This window comes from Triturus cristatus, chromosome 11 (genome assembly GCF_964204655.1).
Source record: "Triturus cristatus chromosome 11, aTriCri1.1, whole genome shotgun sequence".
Classification (NCBI taxonomy): Eukaryota; Metazoa; Chordata; class Amphibia; order Caudata; family Salamandridae; genus Triturus; species Triturus cristatus.
In genome coordinates, this window is record NC_140594.1 from 152,971,082 (window position 1) to 152,994,374 (window position 23,293).

At 47.5% G+C, this 23,293-nt stretch overlaps 1 protein-coding gene across 5 annotated transcripts in view; it reads left to right on the forward strand.

Annotated features, from left to right (window-relative positions):
* The window catches only part of ABCB9 (ATP binding cassette subfamily B member 9), a 153,188-nt gene that overhangs the window by 75,998 nt on the left and 53,897 nt on the right, over positions 1-23,293 (forward strand). For all 5 annotated transcript variants that reach the window (XM_085632786.1, XM_085632785.1, XM_085632788.1 and 2 more), the window contains one exon: positions 1,394-1,522. In XM_085632786.1, coding sequence (XP_085488912.1) covers positions 1,394-1,522 — 129 coding nt within the window. The remainder of the gene's footprint in view (positions 1-1,393; positions 1,523-23,293) is intronic.

Genomic DNA, 23,293 nt, shown 5'->3' on the forward strand with positions numbered 1-23,293 from the left:
CCAACAGTAAAATAAGGGTTTGACCTGCCCATATTCCTATGGCCAGGAGGACTACATGATGAATAATTATGTACCCCTTTGAAAGTTTACTTGGTCTACAACCACATCATCTGCCTGTGGGAGGAAAGGCAGACCTGGCTAGAAAAAACAGGCCACAGGGATAGTCAGTGGGATGAAGGTTGATGCCAAGATTGTGCAGCAGGTCTGAAGGGCCTATAACAGATAGACACATTCTTATCTTCAAGTGCTTGTTTCACAAAATCCTCTGTCATCAACAATAAAGCTTCTGTCTGATGAAGGCCACCTTCAAAAACGTAATCAACTGAGAAAAACCTGCTGCTCAGGAATAAAGATTGAATTGACGCCCTGCTGCCACTCCAGAGAAAAGAGCAAAAGAGGCGGAGCTAGGGTTGCCCACAGCTATGCTAGAAATAAAAGAGCGTTGCAGTCCTAGTTGCCCTCCAAGTACCACAGCCTGAAAATCTTTCATAAGGGATTGAACGATGTAGGAACAATAGGTTTCTGACTGAGTGGCAAAGTAGCTTGCACCTTTGTCAGAGAAGTCTTGATCTCAGAGACAGAATCTGTTGCAACCACATTCTTTGAAACCACTGACATATTACCATATGAGGTTGGAAAGTCCACTCTCCTCATTCTCTGCCAGAGACCTTCAAATACATGAGTTCTTTTAACCTCACTTACAGATTCCACAATGAGAGAAAGTCCAACTGCTGAGGTACCAATCAAACATCCTCCAGACCTAGATTGTCTGCAGAGACATAGCTTAGCCTTAGGCAGTATAAATAGGGCTACTGGTTTGACACGGTGTTTGGCAGTGTCACCACTGGTGAATAGTGAACCTGGTGGCAAAACCACGTATGGCCCTGTTATCGGGTCCATCAGAATGCCCTGCTATCTTGATGGGAGAGAGGAACCCAGAGAAGGGTTGGTTGGGCTTTCATTATATGGCTCAAGTCCTGTGAGCTCCCTCCTCTGATTCACATTTGGTATCTTGGGGCCAGATGTATCAAAGGGTTTTGCCCATTCTGTGTCTATGGGGAAATGTGTTGATACATATGGCCCTTAGTATCTTAGTTTCTCTTTTTGCAATTCTTTTATTTTTTGTGATCCATCTCTTCGGTAGTTCCTATGTACTGTAGGTTTTTGTTTCCTGATTGTTTCTCTTTTTTCCTACTGTCATCCTATTATTTTTGGCCCATTTGACCCTCCTACTTATTGTTTGGCAAGCAATGTTTTAAAAAAAAAAATGGCATTTACTGGAAAAAATGAGATTAATTTTCATAACTATTTTAGACTATTTTAGTATGATCTTACCTGGGGTGACTGCAATAAAGAGTGTATCGATATAAACAAGACTATTCTTTTATTTCAGCTCACCCAGCTGGTTCTGCAGTTCAGCATCTTGTACTATGGATCACATCTTGTGATAACGGGTCAAATCAGCAGTGGGAATCTGGTTTCTTTCGTCATTTACATCTTTCTGTTGGGGGACTGCATGCAGGTAAGTCCAGCTTCCCCATAGCAATATTGTCTGAAGACGGGCAGTCTCTATTTGATTTGGTAGGGGAAAGCTGGGGTGGATAATATATGGGTTTGTGAAACACGTAGGTTTCAATGGAAAATTCTCTTTAAGAAAAAAAAGGAAAATTCTGAAGCAAAAAGTCATATTGTTGGGATTTTTCAGAACCAAATGAAGTTGTGAACTCTGCACAGCTTCACTGACAGCATTTGAATTCTACAAACCAATTGCAGTAAACAGACCTCAACTTTTACCAGTGTTATCAGAGCAACAAAAGATCCACAAGGTTGCAATTTCCTTTAGTTTTTTTTTCTCCAGTTTTTAACAAGTGTAGTCAGTCAGTCAAAATAACTTTATTCGGTCTAACAAGATCATAAAAGTACATATATCACACAATAAAAGAAACCATTTAATCTAGATCCATAGTTTTTGTCAATAGGAGCCTGAAAAACACCTAAAATATGTATTTTGGTGGTGGTGGTGGGGGTAAAATAATCATTAACTTAGGTGATACCTAAAGCAATTCCTTCATTGACGACCATGCAGTAATACTGTACAAACAACAATCGTAATATAAAATACCATTGTATTTTTGTCCAGCTAATGACACATCACATATGCACATAGTACATAATTTGGCAGATACATATGCATATGAGATGACTTAAAAATATAAACAATGAAACATGATAAAGTGCATTATGTGTAAAATCAACTTACCCAAAGAGAGTGTAAAACACTTGGATAAAATGTTCACGCCCCTCTTCAAACGTCTTTCTCAGCCTCAATGATGAGGCAAGAAAGCGAGCAACAGCATAATTTGTGTGTTCATCTGGATGAAGCTGTAGAATACATGAGGGTGGGCTTGACCTGAACAAAATGTAAGGGTTTCAACAAGGTCTATAAAAGCATTCTTCGAGGGGTGTCATAAAATCCACAAAAGACTACACAATGCAAAAGGTCCTTGGGAGAGAAGTTGTCACAAGTGCACATTCTCATCTTCGTGCCCCACACACCTGACTTAGGAAACGCCAACAATATGTGGAACTGGTTAAACCTAAATCTGGTAAGGAGGAATCTGTGATGGACGTTAAAAGTACTAAGCAGATCAGTTCAATGGCGGAACCTGTTACAATCAGTGCATGTCCTCGGACCAGAGGTTTCTCCAAATCACTAACCCCCGTCTCGGTTTTTCTCCATAGAAGAAGATTATCCAGAGTCAAGGTAATGTCAGCTTTCAGAATAGTAGGAGGCAGCTCAATCAGGGCAGGCCTACCTAGTTTGAGATAAGTGTCCCAGATATACACCAGCCATTTGACTGACCTCCACTTATCAAGCTCCAGGCAGTCCTTAATTATTTCTCTACTTAGGTGATTTTCTGATCGCACCCAAATAGTGAGCCACCTAATCAAGGGACGGAGGGAAATGAAATCCGACGAATAGGGCAGTTCTAACTCCTCATGAACCAAAAAAGCAGAGAACTGCTAACAAAAGCCTACAGAGCCCATTTTCCTCCACTTAAAGCTCCCTTGAATTTACGTATCCCCCATACATCACTACCGTAGTTGCCTACTGAAACAGGTTTGGCCTTCTATATCATAATCAGAGCATCCAGTGGTTTACTACCGATTCTAGCGGAAAAAGAGAAAAGTGCACCAATAGATCTTGACAGCTAACCTCTTGGGTTTGATCAGAGGTGCCCACAATGACTGATCATCAAATACATCTCCTAAATAGGAATAAGTCTGGACCCTAGACAACCTATTGCCCCGAATAAAACAGTGTTATTTGCGTTTAACAATGCATAAATCTGTCAGGAAACAATTTGAGGGCAGTCCACCTGCTTATGATTAAACCTTGCCTCCAGTTCATTCACAGAGTAAACGAAAAAGGGGCCATTATATACCCCTGTCTTACACTGCTCCTCAAGCAAAAGCAGCTGGAACATGACCCACCTGTGTTGTAAAGGACAACCGCTCTCGTATCCTTGTTACCCACTGAGGAAGTAAATAATGGCTGTATCCAATCCCAAATCCAGCAAGATCCGCCACAGTTTGGATCTGTTCACCTTATCAAAGGTGGAAGATAGATCCAAGTATGCAATAAACATCGACCATGGTTTTGCCACTGTGTACTTGTTGATCAGCATATAGAAATGTATACACTGGTCACACGTGCCCAGGCCCGGGCGAAAGCCATATTGATGATCTGAAAGGACAGATCCTTCCTCTGCCCACGACATGGCCCTCTCTAGGATCACCCTGCCCATTACTTAGACAACCCAGTCTATCAAAGAAATGGGCCTGTTGTAACACGGAAGATCTCTGGAACCCTCTCTAAATACAGGGATGATAATGGACTGGTAACACAAACGCGGTAGATCAGTACGTACAACCAGATTAAATAGTCGAGTTAATATTGGGGCCCACAGACTGGGTGACATCTTAAACAAATCAGCGGTGATCCCATCTTGGACCTTATGGCCTGTGATGCATTCAATTGCTAGCGCAACCTCCTCCACATCAATGCTAGGTTACACTGTTGTATTATTGGTGCTAGAGGCTAATGTGAGATAACACATTCCTCAGAACCATAAATGCCCTCAAAGTGCTCAATCCCCTTCTCAGGGGGGTTGTGGGAGGAAGTGGCATGGGACCCATTCCCACTGAATAGGGGGCGGTTAACTATGTCCCAAAATTGGCTGCTGTCAGCCTTAGTTGAAGCCTCCATCAGGTCGGACCAAGCGTCCTCTCTGAGTTCCCTCTTCCTCCTCTCATGAGCCTTTTTGTAAATAATACGTCTAGACTAGGGCATGTATGTGAGTCACATGGCACTTTGAAAAATGCATAAAAGTGCATTTTTCAAAGAAATCGCAAATTACCACCAACTTGAAGTTGGTGGTAATTTGCGATTCCTTAAGTCCAAATTGCACTTTTTGTGTGCTTTTTACATTGCATTTAAGGAATCGCAACTTGCGATTCCTTAAATGCAATCGCAAAATAGGGAATTGCAAAATTTGCGATTCCTTATTTTGCATGGGGTGGTTTGTGTCATACATATGACACTGCTGTTTTGCGATCGCAAATGCCGAAATTCTGCGAATTTCGGCATTTGCGATCGCAAAATTGCCTTCATACATATGGCCCACGATGCATGATATATTATCTATCAGGGAGTGTCCTGCCAAGTTACTGGAAGAAATGTAGCGTTTATTAAAGCTTCTGGTCAATGCCTGTAACTTTCTATTAGAAGCCAAAAGAAAACAAAATCTAGTTTCTGGCTTTATAATGATATCAATTGAAAAGAAGAGCCCATATGACTGCGGTAAGGAAGGCTTGGAGTTGAAGCCATACCGTGCTACCCAAGATCATAGAAAAAAATCTGGTTAAAAAACATCTAAAATTTAATTAAATACAAAAAATGCACACAAAATCTCAAGAACTGGGAAGAAGGGCAATAGGCAATTACCACCAATAATTACAACACATTTTGGAGGCTACTTGAATCCAGCTGGTTAGGAGAGTAAAGCAGCAACCAGAACAAAGACAATGTGATAGGTGATGAGAGCTGGTTCAAATTTTTTACATGATCATTATAAAAACGGTGATAGCACAGAGGGAATATAAAACAATCTATAATCTTGATATAATCATTGAAAAGCAGTCTTTCACCACAGGTCCTGGAAGGGTGCATCAGCAGTCACTTAAAATCTGCTCCTCGGTGGTGGGCGACTCTTCTGAATCCCCTTTTCAAATATATCCTCGAGACAGGCCTCATCCAAAAGAGGGTGAGGATTGAGTCCGTGCGTAAAAAGTGGCATAGGTGCAACCCTGCGCACCACCACTTTCTTTCAATGCTTCAGCGCCACAGAACAATTTTTGCATGACTCATCTCAGGAGAACTCATGATGTGTCATCCAGCAATTGCATAATCTTGACTTATCAAACCGGTTTTAGGGAGGGGCACACTGTCATGCACAATAACATTGAACATGCCCTGATGGCAGGATGGTTGCCTGAGGAGCTCTACCTTTGCTTTGTGCTTTTCTGGATTTCACTAAAGCGTTTAGTGGTGTGCCAGGAGCATGTTTGTTTTCCAAAATGCTTGCACTAGGGGCCCTACAAAACTTGGCGTTTGACTTGTCTCAACGGCAAATTAAAACCTGGGCAACAGTCCAACTGCTTAAGACTAGATCGCAAAATGACAGCATCTACTGCCGGTCTAGAGTGAAGCATGAAGTGATTTCCTTTCATATTTGAAACTTACTGCTGCAAATCCCCCTTGGCTATGGCTCGCCAAAAGTCAAGCATTGTTTCATGCTGATCTATTATTTGTATCACGTCAGAAAGCAATAGAGCTTCATAGACTCCTCAGATTCCCCCCTGGAAGTACATAGGTGACTCAATTGTAAGTTATTACAACTTAAAGTCAAATACTTGTTTGGCATCTCAAACTATAAAGGATCCTGGTATACAGGAAATCAGAGACTAGAGAATATATATATCGATCTATATCTATATATATATATATATATATATATATATATATATATATATATACACACATACATACATACATACATACACATATACATATACACCCCCCAAAGGCTGGCACACCCAGGTAAGTTATCGCTTCAACAATCCGCTGCTGTTTCTAAAAGGAGCCATCCACCACTGTTATAGTTCCGACGCGTTTCAAGCCGTAGCCCTTCCTCATGGACCGGAAAGAAACAGGCAGCAACTGTGTGGCTACTTAGCATTCCCTCTTTTATTTCCATTATGTGCACTTGCCTGCTCAAATGAACAACTGAATTCTGGGAATAGTAGTACAATCAAACCTAAATAGGTCACATGTTGCTGAAATCCTTCGTAATTATGCTGGGTATAGAAATGTCCTTAGCAGCGAATTGGCACATTACAAGAGCACCTCCTGTTCCGCCTCACGCCTAATCAACACGGAGGCAGACCCACATAGATATCGTAGTGGTGCCGAGCCGTGGCCGGGTGAGCCACTAATATGTTCAAAAAGAGTTACCCCAAAGGCTGGCACACCCAGGTAAGTTATCGCTTCAACAATCCGCTGCTGTTTCTCAAAGGAACCATCCACCACTGTTATAGGTCCGACGTGTTTCAAGCCGTAGCCCTTCCTCATGGACCGGAAAGAAACAGGCAGCAACTGTGTGGCTACTTAGCATTCCCTCTTTTATTTCCATTATGTGCACTTGCCTGCTCAAATGAACAACTGAATTCTGGGAATAGTAGTACAATCAAACCTAAATAGGTCACATGTTGCTGAAATCCTTCATAATTAAGCTGGGTATAGAAATGTCCTTAGCAGCGATTTGGCACATTACAAGAGCACCTCCTGTTCCGCCTCACGCCTAATCAACACGGAGGCAGACCCACATAGATATCGTAGTGGTGCTGAGCCGTGGCCGGGTGAGCCACTAATATGTTCAAAAAGAGGTCGCTGCTAAGGACATTTCTATACCCAGCATAATTACGAAGGATTTCAGCAACATGTGACCTATTTAGGTTTGATTGTACTACTATTCCCAGAATTCAGTTGTTCATTTGAGCAGGCAAGTGCACATAATGGAAATAAAAGAGGGAATGCTAAGTAGCCACACAGTTGCTGCCTGTTTCTTTCGGGTCCATGAGGAAGGGCTACGGCTTGAAACGCGTCGGACCTATAACAGTGGTGGATGGTTCCTTTTAGAAACAGCAGCGGATTGTTGAAGCGATAACTTACCTGGGTGTGCCAGCCTTTGGGGTATCTCTTTCACACATGTTATAGTTAGGTGGACATTTCACTCGTAAAAAAACAATGAAATTCCCCCGTTATAGTTAGTTCAGATAACTATAACTCGCGCGACCGCCACTCTATCAAAAGGATGATGTCATCAGTGATGTCATGAGTGATGCCACTGACCATGTCATGAGTGATGTAATTTGTGACGTCATCAGCAGTGGATTGCGGTCGCGCGAGTTATAGTTATCTGAACTAACTATAACGGGGGAATTTCATTGGTTTTTTACGAGTGAAATGTCCACCTAACTATAACATGTGTGAAACCTATGGTTTTTTAAGTGAATATATATATATTTGCACCTACAATTTGACTAGAAGATGAAAAGGAATCCTTTCTTTAAACATGAAGCAGTTACCTTTAATGGTATATCTAATGGCCTTTCAGATTTTGGCATTAAGTATGAAGGAGGATCGTTGACCCTATTAAGCAGGTCTTACTCACCAAAAGTAATTCCTGTAGCAGTCGATGGCTGCCAAGTATGGGAATGCCATCAGTCTTTTTCTTAAAGCGTTTTGGGTGGCTAAACTTCAACAGTTGACTAATGCTAGTCGCTATGCATGCAGATGCCAATGTTAGTTGTACTTGTTTTTTCTTTCTCATAAAGGATTTAGCAACATTACAAGCCTACTGGGATTACTGGTAGAATAGTAGTGTCTACACTTGAGGAACACCCAGCCTCCCTTCAGTTTACCTGGAATCAGATATTTCATGATATCCCAGCATTTCGCGATCTCTATCTGGAGATCATCATTTAATTTATATGTTCGAGGCATGTGGGCTGCTGAATTCATATCTGTGCATAGATCGCCGCCTAGTGTTGGGTCCGGATGATTGCACATTGTTGTCCTGGAAGAGTCTTCGAAGTATCACGAGATAGGTGACTCCTCCCCTGGACCACAGTGCGCATGGGCATCCTCTCCATCCTTAGATTGTTTTTTTCCGCCATTGGGTTCGGATGTGCTTATCTTAGCTCAAGTTAGGAAAATTCAGTTTAAGGCCAATAGGCCTTTAGTTATCGTCGGTACTGTTCCCGTTCGGTGTCGACTAGTTTCTTTAGTGCTTTAGCACCTTCTTCCAGCTTTTCGGATCCGCTTGGTCCGAACATCAAACTTCGATCGACGATGGAATCGAGGACTCCATTCAAAAGGTGTCCTTTATGCCACGCGAAATACCCACACATCGACGTCCACCCGGTATGCAACAAATGTCTCTCACCGGATCACGATGAGTCGAAATGTATGCCCTGTGCCCGATTCCGCTCGAAGAAGACTCTCCGGAATCGACGGGCAGCGAGATTGGAGGCGCAGCAATCGGCGCCTGCCCCGACTAACATCTTTAGCACCGAGGACGCCGAGAGCGTGGAAGACGTAGACTCCAGCCCCGCTTCCGAACACAATTCCCGATCGGAAGACGACGATGAGGTGATCTTTCAGAGAGAAGAAGTCGTCGAAGAGGTAGGAGACTACGATAAGGCCTTTGGGGCCGAGGAAGATAGCTCCAGCGAGGAGCTAGGCCCACCCGTTGATACGGAGGCCGAACAAATAAGTCGTCATAAGGCTCCGGTCGAGGGATCGCCTTCGGGCCTTACCTGAGATCAACCTCACGGTTCTTCGGCCCCGCCTTCAGGCCCGGCCTCGAACATTTTGCAAGAGCCATTATTATCGAAGACGACTGGATTCCATTCAGTGAAACCGAAACCATCCATCGCACACGTTCCATCGAAAACGAAAGTGAAACTGGTTGTGAACGGCTCGAAGGCCTCGAAGCCCTCCACTCCTTCGACGCCGGCAAAGGTCATCGGCTCCGACCGCGCAAAAAGGGATTTCGGTGCCGAGCTCACCGCAGCGGATACGGGTGCAGAGGCGAAGAAAAAGGCCCTCGGTCCCCACAAGGCACCTCGCCCTCTGGCACCGAAGACATCGGCCCCGACCACCAAGTCTGCGTCAACGTCTAAAATGGCGGCGCCTGCCAAGTCATCGACTCCAACAAGCGTCGATACCTCCCTTCGGATCGATGACCCCATGACTGCAAAAAAGTCGGGGGCCGCTTCGACGCCTACCTCCAAGGTGCTGACCGGCTCCAAAGAGACATCTGCGTTCACCGTGCAACAGGTCTCGGCATCGTTGCAACGCATCAGAGAACAGGCAGCCCTCCACTCTACGTCGGGCCCCGACACGCACAAGGCTTCGAAGACACCCTCGGCGCCGAGCAACATCACGTTTGGGTTGCCGCCGCCCACGGCGCCGAAATTGTTCGAGATTCGGACACATGTCCGCCGAACACAGTCCCCATCCACAGGACAAACAGATCTCGAGCCTTCACAGCCACGATTTATCGACGCCAACACTGGTAGGTTGATTCTCCGCAAGCGGAAGATCACACCAGAGAAGGGATTGGACTCCTATAAAATTCCTCTCAAACACAAATTACCAGCAGGGTCAGAGCCAGTGCTTCATGAACACTTTCAGCCCTTCCATCAGGATCCACCGTCCTTTTCTCCTACGCCTTCAGAGGCAGACGCAGTAGAGGACTATGTAGGGGATGATACCACCTACCCTGGGGATATCGATCCTGATGATCACCTGCAAGACCCAGATCAGGCATTGGGATGACCCCACAGACCAGGGTACCGCACCAGATACCCATGACACGCAGCTTTATAACATAAATACATCTCCCACAGAGGACACTGCTGCCTTTAATGCCCTCATAGAACGGGCTGCTGCCAATCATGGAGTAGAACTCCATTCTGACACTGTCGAAGAAGACTTCTGGGTGGACACTTTCGCCTCTTCCGAAAGAACTGTCAAAACTCTGCCCATGTTAAAAGGAGTTCTCAAGCCTGCAAAAGACATTTTTAAAGAAACAACTAGGGCGCGGGTGCTAAACCCTAGGATTGAAAAAAAATACAAGCCTGCACCCGGAGACCCTATGTACATTAGGGGTCAGTTACCTTTGGACTCCATGGTGGTTGCTAATGCTCGCAAAAGGGCCCACTCTCAAACAACAGGTGATGCTCCTCCCCCAGACAAGGAGTCCAAGGTGCTGGAGACATCAGGCAAACGGATTGCAGCGCAAGCAGCGAACATCTGGCGCATTGCCAACACACAGGCACTCCTGGCCCATTATGATAGGTCCCACTATGACACACTAGAGTCACTACTCCAACATTTGCCAGATGAATATAAAGAGGCAGCGGAGCTCCTCATTAGAGAGGGACAACTCCTTACCAATGCATCCATCAAGTGCGCACTGGATGCAGCCGACACAGCGGCGAGGGCAATCAGCACAAGCGTCATGTTAAGACGGCATGCATGGTTGAGAATCTCAGGCTTCAAGCCGGAGATTCAGAACAATATCCTAAATCAACCGGTCAACCCAGACTATTTATTTGGCCCTGAAGTTGACACTACCCTCGAGAAAATTAAAAAAGACACTGACACTGCGAAATCAATGGGGGCTCTGCAGACGCAGCAGTTTCGTAGTGGCTCCTTTCGTCGCCCCGGGAATAGAGGAGCAGCTAGAGGTCAGGGGTCACAGCAGCAATACACTAAAGGAGGCACACAAAGTACCTATGATAAAACCAACAGAGGTGGATATCGTGGCTCCAGCACCAAGGGCAGAGGACGTGGTTACGGCAACACCAGGTCCTCCCCCAAAAACAAACAGTGACGCCCTCTCCCTGCCCCCCGACCACATAACACCTGTCGGGGGGAGACTCCAACGGTTCCTGTCAGCGTGGAAAACCATCACCACAGACAGGTGGGTCAGGGACATTATCCAGCACGGTTACTGTCTCGAATTAACGTCCACTCCACCCAACATACCGCCAAAGCACCGTCCTATGTCCGTAGAGCACTTGGCATTATTGCAGCAGGAAGTGCTAAGTATGCTGCAAAAAGGTGCAATAGAGATCGTGCCTGTCAACCAGCGGGGGACAGGTGTGTACTCTCTGTACTTCTTAATCCCAAAAAAGGACGGGTCGCTCAGACCTATACTAGACCTGTGACCCCTCAACCGATACATTCTCTCAGAGCATTTCCATATGCTCACCCTACAGCAGGTTCTCCCGCTACTCAGTCAGGGAGACTTCCTAGCCACACTGGACCTAAAAGATGCGTATTTCCACATACCCATACACCCTTCACACAGGAAATATCTCAGGTTCACCATTCAGGAGAATCACTATCAGTTCATAGTTCTCCCCTTCGGAGTAACAACAGCACCCAGGGTCTTTACCAAGTGCCTAGCAACAGTGGCGGCACATCTACGAAGACAACACATTCACGTCTTCCATTACCTGGACGACTGGCTTGTTCAGGCAAAGTCAGCCCAGCAATGTGCCAGCCACATGTCCCTCACCATTCACCTTCTTCACAGTCTGGGATTCTCACTAAATTACCCAAAATCACATCTCCAACCCGCACACGTACGACAGTACCTGGGCGCGACCATAAACACTCTGGCAGCCACAGCTCAGCCAAATTTAGTGAGGATCAACAGCATGCAACTGCTGATCTCAAAGTTCAAACCTCAACACTCCCTTCCTGCGCGAGTGTTCATGCAGTTGATAGGCATGATGGCCTCCTGCATCTTCATAGTCCCGCACGCGAGACTACATATGCGCCCGCTTCAGGAGTGCTTAGCACGTCAATGGAATCAGGCTCACGGGCAACTAAAAGACCTAGTGTTGGTGAGCGGTCGGGCGTACAACTCTCTACATTGGTGGAATCCACAAAACCTTTGCAAGGGCCGACCGTTCCAAGAGCCTGTTCCACAAATAATACTGACAGCGGACGCCTCTCTCCAGGGTTGGGGAGCTCATGTACTCACTTACACAGTGCAGGGACTATGGACAACGCAACAAAAGAAGATGCACATCAACGTTCTGGAACTGATGGCAATCTTCCTAGCCATGAAGGCATTCAAAGTACACTTGTGCAACAAAGTCGTGTTGATCCGGACGGACAACATGACTGCAATGTACTACATACAGAAGCAGGGAGGAACACACTCTCCACAGTTGTCTCATCTGGCTCAGAGCATGTGGAAGTGGGCCATTCAGAGGAACATATTCCTCATGGCGGAACACCAGATGGCGGATCTGCTCAGCAGACACAGCCACCAGATGCACGAGTGGGAGCTACATCCGTCAGTTCTCCAACCGTACTTCCAACAGTGGGGTCATCCAGAAATAGACCTATTCGCCACAAACGAAAACGCCAAAGCTTTGCTGCCAGGTTCCCACATCCACAGTCACAGGGCAATGCGATATGGATGAACTGGTCCGGCAGATTTGCGTACGCTTTTCCCCCAGCGCCATTAATACCTCTAGTGGCACGCAAACTGCGACAACACTCACTAATGGTTGTTGCTCCCACATGGGCGCGCCAACCATGGTAACCACCTTTCTAGAACTCTCCGTGGTGCCGCATCAGAGGCTGCGGATCAAACCTGCACTTTTAACGCAGAACCATGGCGAGATTCAGCACCCAGATCCGCAACAGCTGAACCTGGCAATCTGGCTCCTGAAGTCTTAGAGTTTGGCTACCTAAACCTGCCACCTGACTGTATGGATATCATCAAGGAGGCCAGGAGACACACTACCAGAGCTTGCTATGCGGCTAAATAGAAAAGGTTTGTCATTTACTGCAACAACAATGACATTAACCCGCTGGACGCATCCATTCAAAACATCACTAGTTACCTCCTACACCTATACCGATGCAATCTGGCATACAACTCAATACGTGTCCATTTAACCGCGATAGCAGCCTATCTCCAAAACAGGCAGCACCTCTCTTTATTCAGAGTGCCTGCCATCAAAGCCTTCTTGGAGGGACTCAAACGAGTAATTCCCCCAAGACACCCACCGGCACCGGTGTGGAACCTCAATTTGGTCCTCACCAGATTAATGGGTCCACCCTTTGAACCTCTCCATTCATGTGAGATTCAGTTCCTCACCTGGAAAGTGGCTTTCCTAGTGGCAATCACTTCGTTAAGAAGAGTTAGTGAACTCCAGGCACTAACCATTCAAGAGCCATTCATACAGGTTCACGCAAACAGGGTTGTACTACGTACCAACCCCAAATTCATGCCAAAAGTCATATCGCAGTTCCACATGAATCAAACTATCGAACTGCCTGTTTTCTTTCAAAATCCACAGAATGTCGCAGAGAGAATGCTCCATACACTAGATGTAAAGAGGGCCCTCATGTACTATATAGACAGAACTAAGGACTTTAGGAAAACAAAACAACTTTTCGTTGCCTTTTCTCCACAACACAAGGGCAACGCCATTTCCAAAGCAGGTATAGCCAGATGGATCGTTAAATGTATTCAAATTTGCTATCAAAAAGCTAAACGCACATTAACGATTCCCCCACGAGCCCACTCAACACGAAAGTTAGGGCCATCCATGGCTTTCCTAGGAAACATTCCTTTACAGGAAATATGTAGAGCAGCCACATGGTCCACTATACATACATTTACCAAACACTACTGTGTAGATGTACACTCAAAACAGCAGGCAGCTGTAGGACAGGCTGTTCTCAAAACTCTTTTTCAGACTGCTGCAGCTGGCACGGGTAGCCGCCGCTAATGGAGGTACTGCTATTTATTCTATGCACAGATATGAATTCAGCAGCCCACATGCCTCGAACTGAATATGCTACTTACCAGTATGCATCTGTTCTTGGCATGTAGGGCTGCTGACATTCATATCGCCCACCCTCCTCCCCGGCGCCTGTAGCGGCTGCAGCACTCAGAATTACTGTATAGCATGGTCATCACTTACTGTATCTACTCCATCACTGCCACAATGGCGAAAAACAATCTAAGGATGGAGAGGATGCCCATGCGCACTGTAGTCCAGGGGAGGAGTCACCTATCTCGTGATACTTCGAAGACTCTTCCAGGACAACAATGTGCAATCATCCGGACCCAACACTAGGCGGCGATCTATGCACAGATATGAATGTCAGCAGCCCTACATGCCAAGAACAGATGCATACTGGTAAGTAGCATATTCAATATATAATATGTGATATATTTTGTGAAAGGAATAAAAACATAGGGATTACAGTCGTTATAAATAGGTTGCTATTTCCTAGCAAAGAAAAGTAACCTTTGTCCCATTTAAACATACTTTTTATCCCAAGACTAAAAAGGTTTGTTACTATTCATCTAGTAACGTGGAGTCCAAGATACAATAATTGTCTCCCATATTGCATGTTCTTCTTTTTGCAGTTGAGGAACAATATTTTGTTTCCTTTTTCTTAACTTTATAGCCCATCACCTGTTCAAATTCAAGTAATTTGTTATCTGAATATTCAAATGTGGTCTAAATTTTTTATATTATAGGAAGACATTTTCCTATAATTGTATTTTAATAGTGTGCTTTGATTAATAAACCTCAGTACATTTTTATTGCACGTAATGTTTTTTCAGCCATAGATTCCGTATATAAGGCTAAGCGTGATACATAGTGGACAGCCTGATTAATTTATTTTTATTACCTGAAAACCTTCAGACAGTCGGCATTAGCAACAACTCTTACCCAAAGGTACTAGTAATGAGACTAGTAAATTCTATTGGAAATATACATTTCGGTAGTATTGCCGTCAGGAAACCCAAGGACACCAAATGCCTTTTTTGTGACTGCACTCACCTACGCTAAAGATATTCTGTGTCCTTCTCCAATATGTGAGTAAATGTGTTTTCTGGGTGATGCAATGCCCTTGAAAAAATAACTGTTTAAGGCATATGAGCTGCAGATTATACACTGTGCATAGATCGCCATCTGGTGTTGGGCCCGGATGTTTGCAGTTTGTTTTTCCTCTTGGAAAGTCTTTGGAAGTCACGAGTTCAGTGGCTCCTCCTCTGGTTCGTATTGCGCATGGGCTTCGGCTCCATCCTCAGATTGTTTTTTTCCGCCATCGGGCTCGGATGTAAAACTTCGTGCTCCGGTTCCGAACTTCCCAGTTCACCGATCGACGCACAAATCCTCGCTCATCGAGTTTCTTCAAAGACATAAATCATCTTATTCATCTTCTCTTCGGCACTTCTTCGATTCCGGTGGACGACGGCGGCCTTCGGGCCTATTCCGGCTCCGGTCTCGGCTGATGGAAAGAACTCCCTTCAAGAAGTGCCTTCGATGTGGGTCCAAGTTTCCCCACACCGATCTCCATGAGGTGTGCAACCTCTGCCTCTCCCCAGAACACGAGGCCCGAGACTGTCCCGCCTGCAAGTCTTTTCGCTCAAAAAAGACCATTCGAGATCAACGGGCTAGATGCAACATGGTGCACTCCTCGACCTCCGCTCCAGTCGACATCTTCGGGGACGACGTCGAAGCTCCGGGACAGCAGGACATCGAACAGGAGGACGACTACCTCGTCAGCGCTTCCGAGGCCGACGACTCAGATGTGGAGGACATCACCCCGGCGCAGCGGGTCGTGAGTACAATTCCCCCTCCCCCGCCGATCCTGAAAAAGGCTTCGGTCACACCTTCGCCTCCGGGCCTAGGCAAGACCAAGGACTTTTTTTTCTCTCACCCCCCCCCACCCCCCCTTCCGGGCCCGGTAAAGAAGCTTTCTAAGCCTTCCGGCAGCTCGGGCTCGAGCCAGCCGGCCACCGGTGCCGACAAACACACTTCGGCACCGTAGAAAAAATCGGCCTCCACCTCCACACCGAACCCGGCACCAAAGCCTTCGGTACCGAAACCTTCTCCGGTGCCGGCCAAACATCACAAGACCCTCAGCACCGACACTCCCGTGCCGAAATCCCCTTCGGCACCGACCAAAAAACCGGAGGTTCCCAGGAAGTACGGCTCCGACAAACCTAAGAAGCCGTCGGCGCCGACCGATCAACCAGTGTCACAGGAGCTTTTCACACCGGATCCCTTGCAGAAAACCCTCACCAAGGATCCAAAGACCGGACACTTGACATTGTCTTCGAAAAAGAGACTCTTAGACAAGCCGGCTCCACCTCCCACTCCAAAGAGAAAGGACATTGCTACCTCTCCTTTCAGGGTGCCTTCCCCAGCTCCTTTACCACCTCCACCCTCTCCACCTCCACCCCCTCCACCTCATCGTTCCCCCACCTTGTCCCCTCTCCCAGACGATTTGGGGGACCCTTACTATGATCCAGCAGATGTGCCACAAGATCCCACTCCTACTGGATCCCCAGACCCATGGGATGATTATAACAATCCGGACATCCCAGATGTCCCACAGGATGACCTTTACCCATCTAGGCCATCCCCTCCTGAAGATTCCTTGGGTTTTCACCACTTGTTACAACGGGCGGCACACTACCACGGGGTGGAGTTACACACCGACCTAGTGGAGGAGGACTTCCTCCTAGACACCTTCGATGATACACATAGGTCCACTGCCATTCTACCTATGTTAAAGGGCGTAATTAAACATGCCCCTGAGGTTTTCAAAGACCCAGTCAGGGCCAGGGTCCTCAACCCTCGAATAGAAAAGAAGTACAAAGCCGCCCCTACAGACCCTTCTTACATTAAGGGTCCTGCACCATTAGATTCACTAGTGGTATCTGCAGCCAGGAAGCGCTCAAATTCTCAGGCGTCAGGCGAAGCGCCCCCACCCGACAAAGAGTCCAAGCTCCTAGATGCGTCAGGGAAGCGCACTGCGTCACAAGCGGCCAATATATGGCGTATTGCCAATACGCAAGCACTCTTGGCCCAGTACGACAGGGCGCACTATGATGAGCTAGAATCCATCATGCACCATCTCCCTGAAAAGTACAAGACTAAGGCTACTGAACTTATTCAAGAGGGGAAAACAATTACCAATACCTCAATACGATGTGCCCTAGATGCGGCAGATACGGCCTCCAGGGCCATAAACACCAGTGTCCTTCTCCGTCGCCATGCCTGGCTCAGGGTTTAAACCAGAGGTTCAAGCCTCTATACTACATCACCCGTTCGACCAGGATCATCTATTTGGTCCTAAAGTAGATGAAGCCCTGGAAACAATGAAGAAAGATACAGACACGGCGAAATCTATGGGAGCCCTACAAACACAGACTCCCAGACGCTCCTTTCGCCGTTCTTCCTTTCGGGGCACGGGTAGAGGCTACTCCTCAGACAGTGCATCCACGTCCTATAAATCCCCCCCTCAGTCTACCTTCAATAAAGGTTATCAAAGAGGCGAATAAAGAGGCAATAATAATAAGGGCAGAGGCAAAACAAATACCGCCCGCTCTGCCACACCTCCCGCCCAATGACTTTCCCCCGCTCCCTCCAGACCATTCCACTCCGGTCAGAGGCAGACTACAGCATTTCCTTCACGTCTGGGAGACAATCACCTCAGACAAATGGGTGACACAAATTATTCAGTCAGGGTATTGCCTGGAATTAACATCAACACCCCCCAACATTCCACCCAGGCACCGCCCTATGTCGCAAGAACATACTGTGCTACTAACACAAGAGGTAATCTCCCTCCTGCAAAAAGGAGCAATAGAGCAGGTCCCCATAAATCAACAAAATTTAGGGGTCTACTCCCTGTACTTTCTGATTCCAAAAACAGACGAGACCCTAAGACCTATCTTAGATCTCAGACCTCTAAACACTTATATTCATTCGGACCATTTTCACATGGTAACCCTCCAACAGGTTCTTCCACTTCTCTCCCAGAACGATTTTCTCACCACTCTGGACTTGAAAGACGCGTACTTTCACATCCCAGTACACCACTCTCACAGAAAGTACCTCAGATTTGTGGTAGACGGACAACACTACCAGTTCAAGGTGCTCCCGTTCGGGGTAACAACAGCACCAAGGGTGTTCACCAAGTGCCTCGCAGTAGTGGCTGCACACCTCAGAAGACAGCACATTCACGTCTTCCCTTATCTAGACGATTGGCTGATAAAAGCCACGTCCTGCCAACAATGTGTGCAACATACCGCCGCCACGGTACAACTCCTTCACCAGCTAGGTTTCACGGTGAACCATCAAAAATCCCACCTGGTACCCTCACACACAAAACAATATCTCGGTGCCACCATAGACACCTCCAAAGCCATGCCTAGCCCAATCCTGCCAGGATTGCAAAAATACAGGCGCTGCGTCAAAAATTCCTATCTCAACACTCTCTCCCAGCAAGAGTGTTTATGCAGCTCATAGGGATGATGGCCTCTTGCATCTTTATAGTGCCGCATGCAAGACTCCAAATGCGTCCACTCCAAGAGTGCTTGGCGCGCCAGTGGAACCAGGCCCAGGCAAAACTGACAGAGCTGGTGTTGGTAGACGGTCGCACCCATCGCTCTCTGCAGTGGTGGAACACCACAAACCTTTCCAGAGGTCGACCGTTCCTGGACCCGGTCCCACAAATAATCTTAACAGCAGATGCATCGCTCTCCGGCTGGGGAGCTCATCTGTTACATCTCACAGCACAGGGCACGTGGACGCCGCAACAGAAGTTACTCCACATCAACCATCTGGAGTTACTGGCGATCTTCTTCGCCCTGAAATCCTTCCAGGCGCAGATCTCAGGCAAGGCAGTCCTCATTCGCACAGACAACATGACTGCCATGTACTACATTAAAAAACAGAGGGGCACACACTCTCCACAGCTCTCTCAGTTAGCGCAGAGCATATGGAAATGGGCAATTCCGCAAAAGATTTTCCTCCTAGCCCCACACATCCCAGGAGTACAAAACACCGTGGCAGATCTGCTGAGCAGGCAGACACAGCAGATCCACGAGTGGGAACTTCACCCACAAGTTCTTCACCCGTTCTTTCAGAAGTGGGGGCATCCACACATAGACCTATTCGCCACCCACGAAAACAAAAAATGCCCAAGCTTCGCCGCCAGATATCCACACCCATTGTCCAAAGGTAATGCGATATGGATGAACTGGTCAAACAAATTTGCATACGCTTTTCCACCTCTCCCACTAATTCCATTAGTGGTGCGAAAGCTGCAGCAGCACTCCCTTACTCTGATCCTGGTAGCTCCAACATGGGCCAGACAACCGTGGTACACCACACTCCTGGAACTCTCAGTAGTACCACACCAAAAGCTACGCCTCTCGCCATGCCTCCTAACCCAGAACCATGGAGAGATCAGGCACCCGGACCCAGCTCAACTCAACCTTGCGATCTGGCTCCTGAGGTCCTAGAATTTGGATACCTTAACCTTCCCCCTGATTGCATGGACATTATCAGGGAAGCTAGGCGCCCTACTACTAGGGCGTGCTACGCAGCAAAGTGGAAAAGATTTGTTGTTTACTGCCACAACAACACAATCAATCCTTTAAATGTACCCATACAACACATTATATGTTATTTACTCCATTTGCAAAGGTGTAACAGCATATACTTCCATTCGGTTACACCTCGCAGCAATTGCAGCCTATTTACAAAATAGGCAGCACCTCTCACTTTTCAAAGTACCTGCCATCAAGGCCTTTATGGAAGGCCTCAAGAGAGTGATTCCACCCAGAGTGCCACCCTCACCTGTTTGGAACTTGAATGTAGTTCTCACACGGTTAATGGGACCCCCTTTCGAACCATTACATAAGTGTGAGCTGCAATTTCTCACATGGAAAACAGCTTTTCTAGTGGCTATCACTTCCCTCAGAAGAGTTAGTGAAATACAGGCACTCACTATACAAGAACCTTTTCTTCAGATGCATCACAACAAGGTTGTACTCCGCACCAATCCCAAATTTCTACCCAAGGTGATTTCTCCATTCCATTTAAACCAGTTGGTAGAATTACCAGTCTTTTTCTCGCAACCCCAAACAGTTGCGGAAAGAGCCTTACACACACTGGACGTTAAAAGGGCTTTACTTTATTACATCCAGAGAACACAACCTTTCAGGAAAACCAAACCGCTATTTGTTTCCTTCTCCCCACCACATAAAGGCAACCCTATTTCCAAATCAGGGATAGCTAGGTGGATTGTAAAATGCATACAGATTTGCTACCACAAAGCAAAACAAACGCTATCGGTTCCCCCTAAAGCCCACTCTACAAGGAAGATAGGGGCTTCTATGGCTTTCCTAGGGCACATACCACTAGATGACATCTGCAAGGCAGCGACATGGTCAACACCGCACACCTTCACAAAACATTACTGTGTAGATGTGCAAACCAAGCAGCAAGCTAGTGTGGGCCAAGCTGTACTAAAAACAATGTTTCAAACAACTGTACCGGATACCGGTGGTCGCCGCTAAGGTTGGGTACTGCTATGTAATCTATGCACAGTGTATAATCTGCAGCTCATATGCCTCCAACGGAATATGCTACTTACCAGTATGCATCTGTTCTTGGCATGTAGAGCTGCAGATCTATACACGCCCACCCGCCTCCCCGGCTACCTGTATCCGTTCCAGACTTATCTTATTTAGATACAATACACATGGGTTTCTTTACTGTTATTACTACGCTCCATCTTTCCCTGCTGGCGAAAAACAATCTGAAGATGGAGCCGAAGCCCATGCGCAATACGAACCAGAGGAGGAGTCACCGAACTCGTGACTTCCAAAGACTTTCCAAGAGGAAAAACAAACTGCAAACATCCGGGCCCAACACCAGATGGCGATCTATGCACAGTGTATAGATCTGCAGCTCTACATGCCAAGAACAGATGCATACTGGTAAGTAGCATATTCCTTTCCTTCTTAACCAAAGTTGGATCAGCCTGCTTAGTCAGTAAGATAGACTTTTTTTTTTTTTTTTTTGAAAAACCTTTATTGACATTTCAATCAATAACAAATATGGGCCTACAACCCCTCGGGGCCGGCCGCTAAGCAGTCAGAGCAACAGAGATCAAATGTTAACACAGGCAGCACCTTGGGGAGCAGAATCCTCATGCTAATATAGTCTGGCCAGTGAACAGCGCAGGTAGGACACCAGGATAAAAAGGGTTTTCATTTTATAATGGAAAAAGACAGAAGGATCAGGTGCCGAACAATTTCCCAACAGCGATAAAAGGCAGACAGAATAATAAACGTAAGCAATAAACAGCAATCTATTGGATCAATGGCGCAGACACAGGAAATTCAGGGCGGGGAAGAATATCATGCCCAGCTGCGCCTGCAGTCCCCTGCCCGAAAGCCCAGAGAACACCCCGGAAATTGTGGCACACATGAAAAGGCAACGATTCACAACAAAGGAGGCGTACCACGGTGATCCCAGAAAAGAGAAAGCAAGAAGAATCAGAGAAGAAAAAGGAGGCCATGGAAAAAAGAGATTAAAGACTAAAGAATCTCCTCCCCCAACCCCTCACCCTGCACCTCTGCAGATGAGTACGGCCCCCCCCCCAGCAGTGTGCCTGTCGCCCTGGAACCAGACCCGAAATATAGAAGAAACAGGGAAAAAGGAGTAAGAAAAGAACCCCACCAGACGGGGGGGTAGAGAGAGTGTTAATAAACTGGAGGAGGGCCTTCAAAACATGCCCCCGGCTTCTCCCTCCCGCACATTATGCTTCCCCCAAAGCAAACAGTAAGCAACACAAAATCGACCATGTCAAAGAAAGATGGGGAGCATTTTGCACCTACTATACCGACAGTTATACCATGAGAGCACGCAACCCCGAGCCCGCCCGCCTATTAGCCGACCACCCCTGAAAGATCATTCTTATCCTTGGCCACTCTTGGCAAATCCGCCCATGCATACCCCTCGACCCGGCGCCATGTCCAATGCTACACGGTAAAGGAGCGTCCAAAAACGACCAGGAGGCGACGCACCCCGGTGGGGTGGAAGTCTCTGAGTACCAACCCAGTCAGCATTATGGAGGAACGTCTTTCCCAGTGCTGCCCCAGGATCTGCACTGCACACAAGGTCCAAGAAGGCGGAATCAGCCAGAGGAGACAACCATTGCTTGAGTTTTCCCCGGGTCGCCGGAGGCCGCGCACCGGACAAGTCCACCCCCCCCCCACTCAGGTCCAATACCTCCGGGACAGATCAGACCCACAGCCAGCCGAGCACACGATAGTAGACTGTCCGGAGTTTCCAGCTGGTCACTAGTCACAGGGGTGGCCACGACATTGTCGTCCTGAGTGCAGTGCAGGAAGTCCCTGTGTATCTGAGGACAGGCAGGCCGCAACTGTCCCAACGCTGATGCCACACCATCAAGCCTACTCCCCAATACCCAAACGCCATGGAGCAAGGTGGAATGAAGGGCACCGAGAGCCTCGGGAAGGTCACAGTACCCCAGCACAGCTCTCTGCGATCGCTCCGCTACGCTCCCCAGAGTCGCACACTCCCGATCCTGCTGTGACCTGGTGGACAGGATGATAGACTTCATCGTGACAAGATGGCCGCCGGGTAGGTCCAACCCGTATTGGGACCGGGACACAGGGGCAAGCGCATCAAGGTCCATGTCGCTGGCAAACAGGGTTCCGGAGGCAGACATAAATGTATCCGTTATGTAGTCACAGGCAACAGTCGTCCCCACCACGGACCAGCGCCCGCGAAAATCCGGGAGCAGCCCGCAGAAATCAGGGCGAGTTACGGGCGGCGTTCGGGCAGCTCACCGTCGAAGGCAGAGGCAATCACCGGAGAGTCGTGGAACTGCCACCCCGGGCATGCACTTGTTCCGCTCCGCTTAGTGGTAGGAAGCGACCACGGCGAAATGTAGGCCGATAGTCGCACCGATCCGGCAGTCCGACTCCACCCAGTCACCAAAGGCCGCTGTTGTTAAACTGCCACCCGGCCAAGGTGTCCACTCGAGGTCCCGGCTCCTGGGCCGCACAGGCCGCAAATTGCAAATACCCGTTTCTCCGGCGGTACAGCCGCCAGAAACTTCGGAGTCACTCGATCGGTTGCCGCTCTCATTCACAAACACGGGCGCATAGCGCAGGCTGAGGATCTAATGCAGGATATCCGTGCGGGATACGGAGGTTCACGGAGCCGGGAGTCTACGCTGCCGTCCCGGTCGCCATCTTGGCTCCTCCCCCCA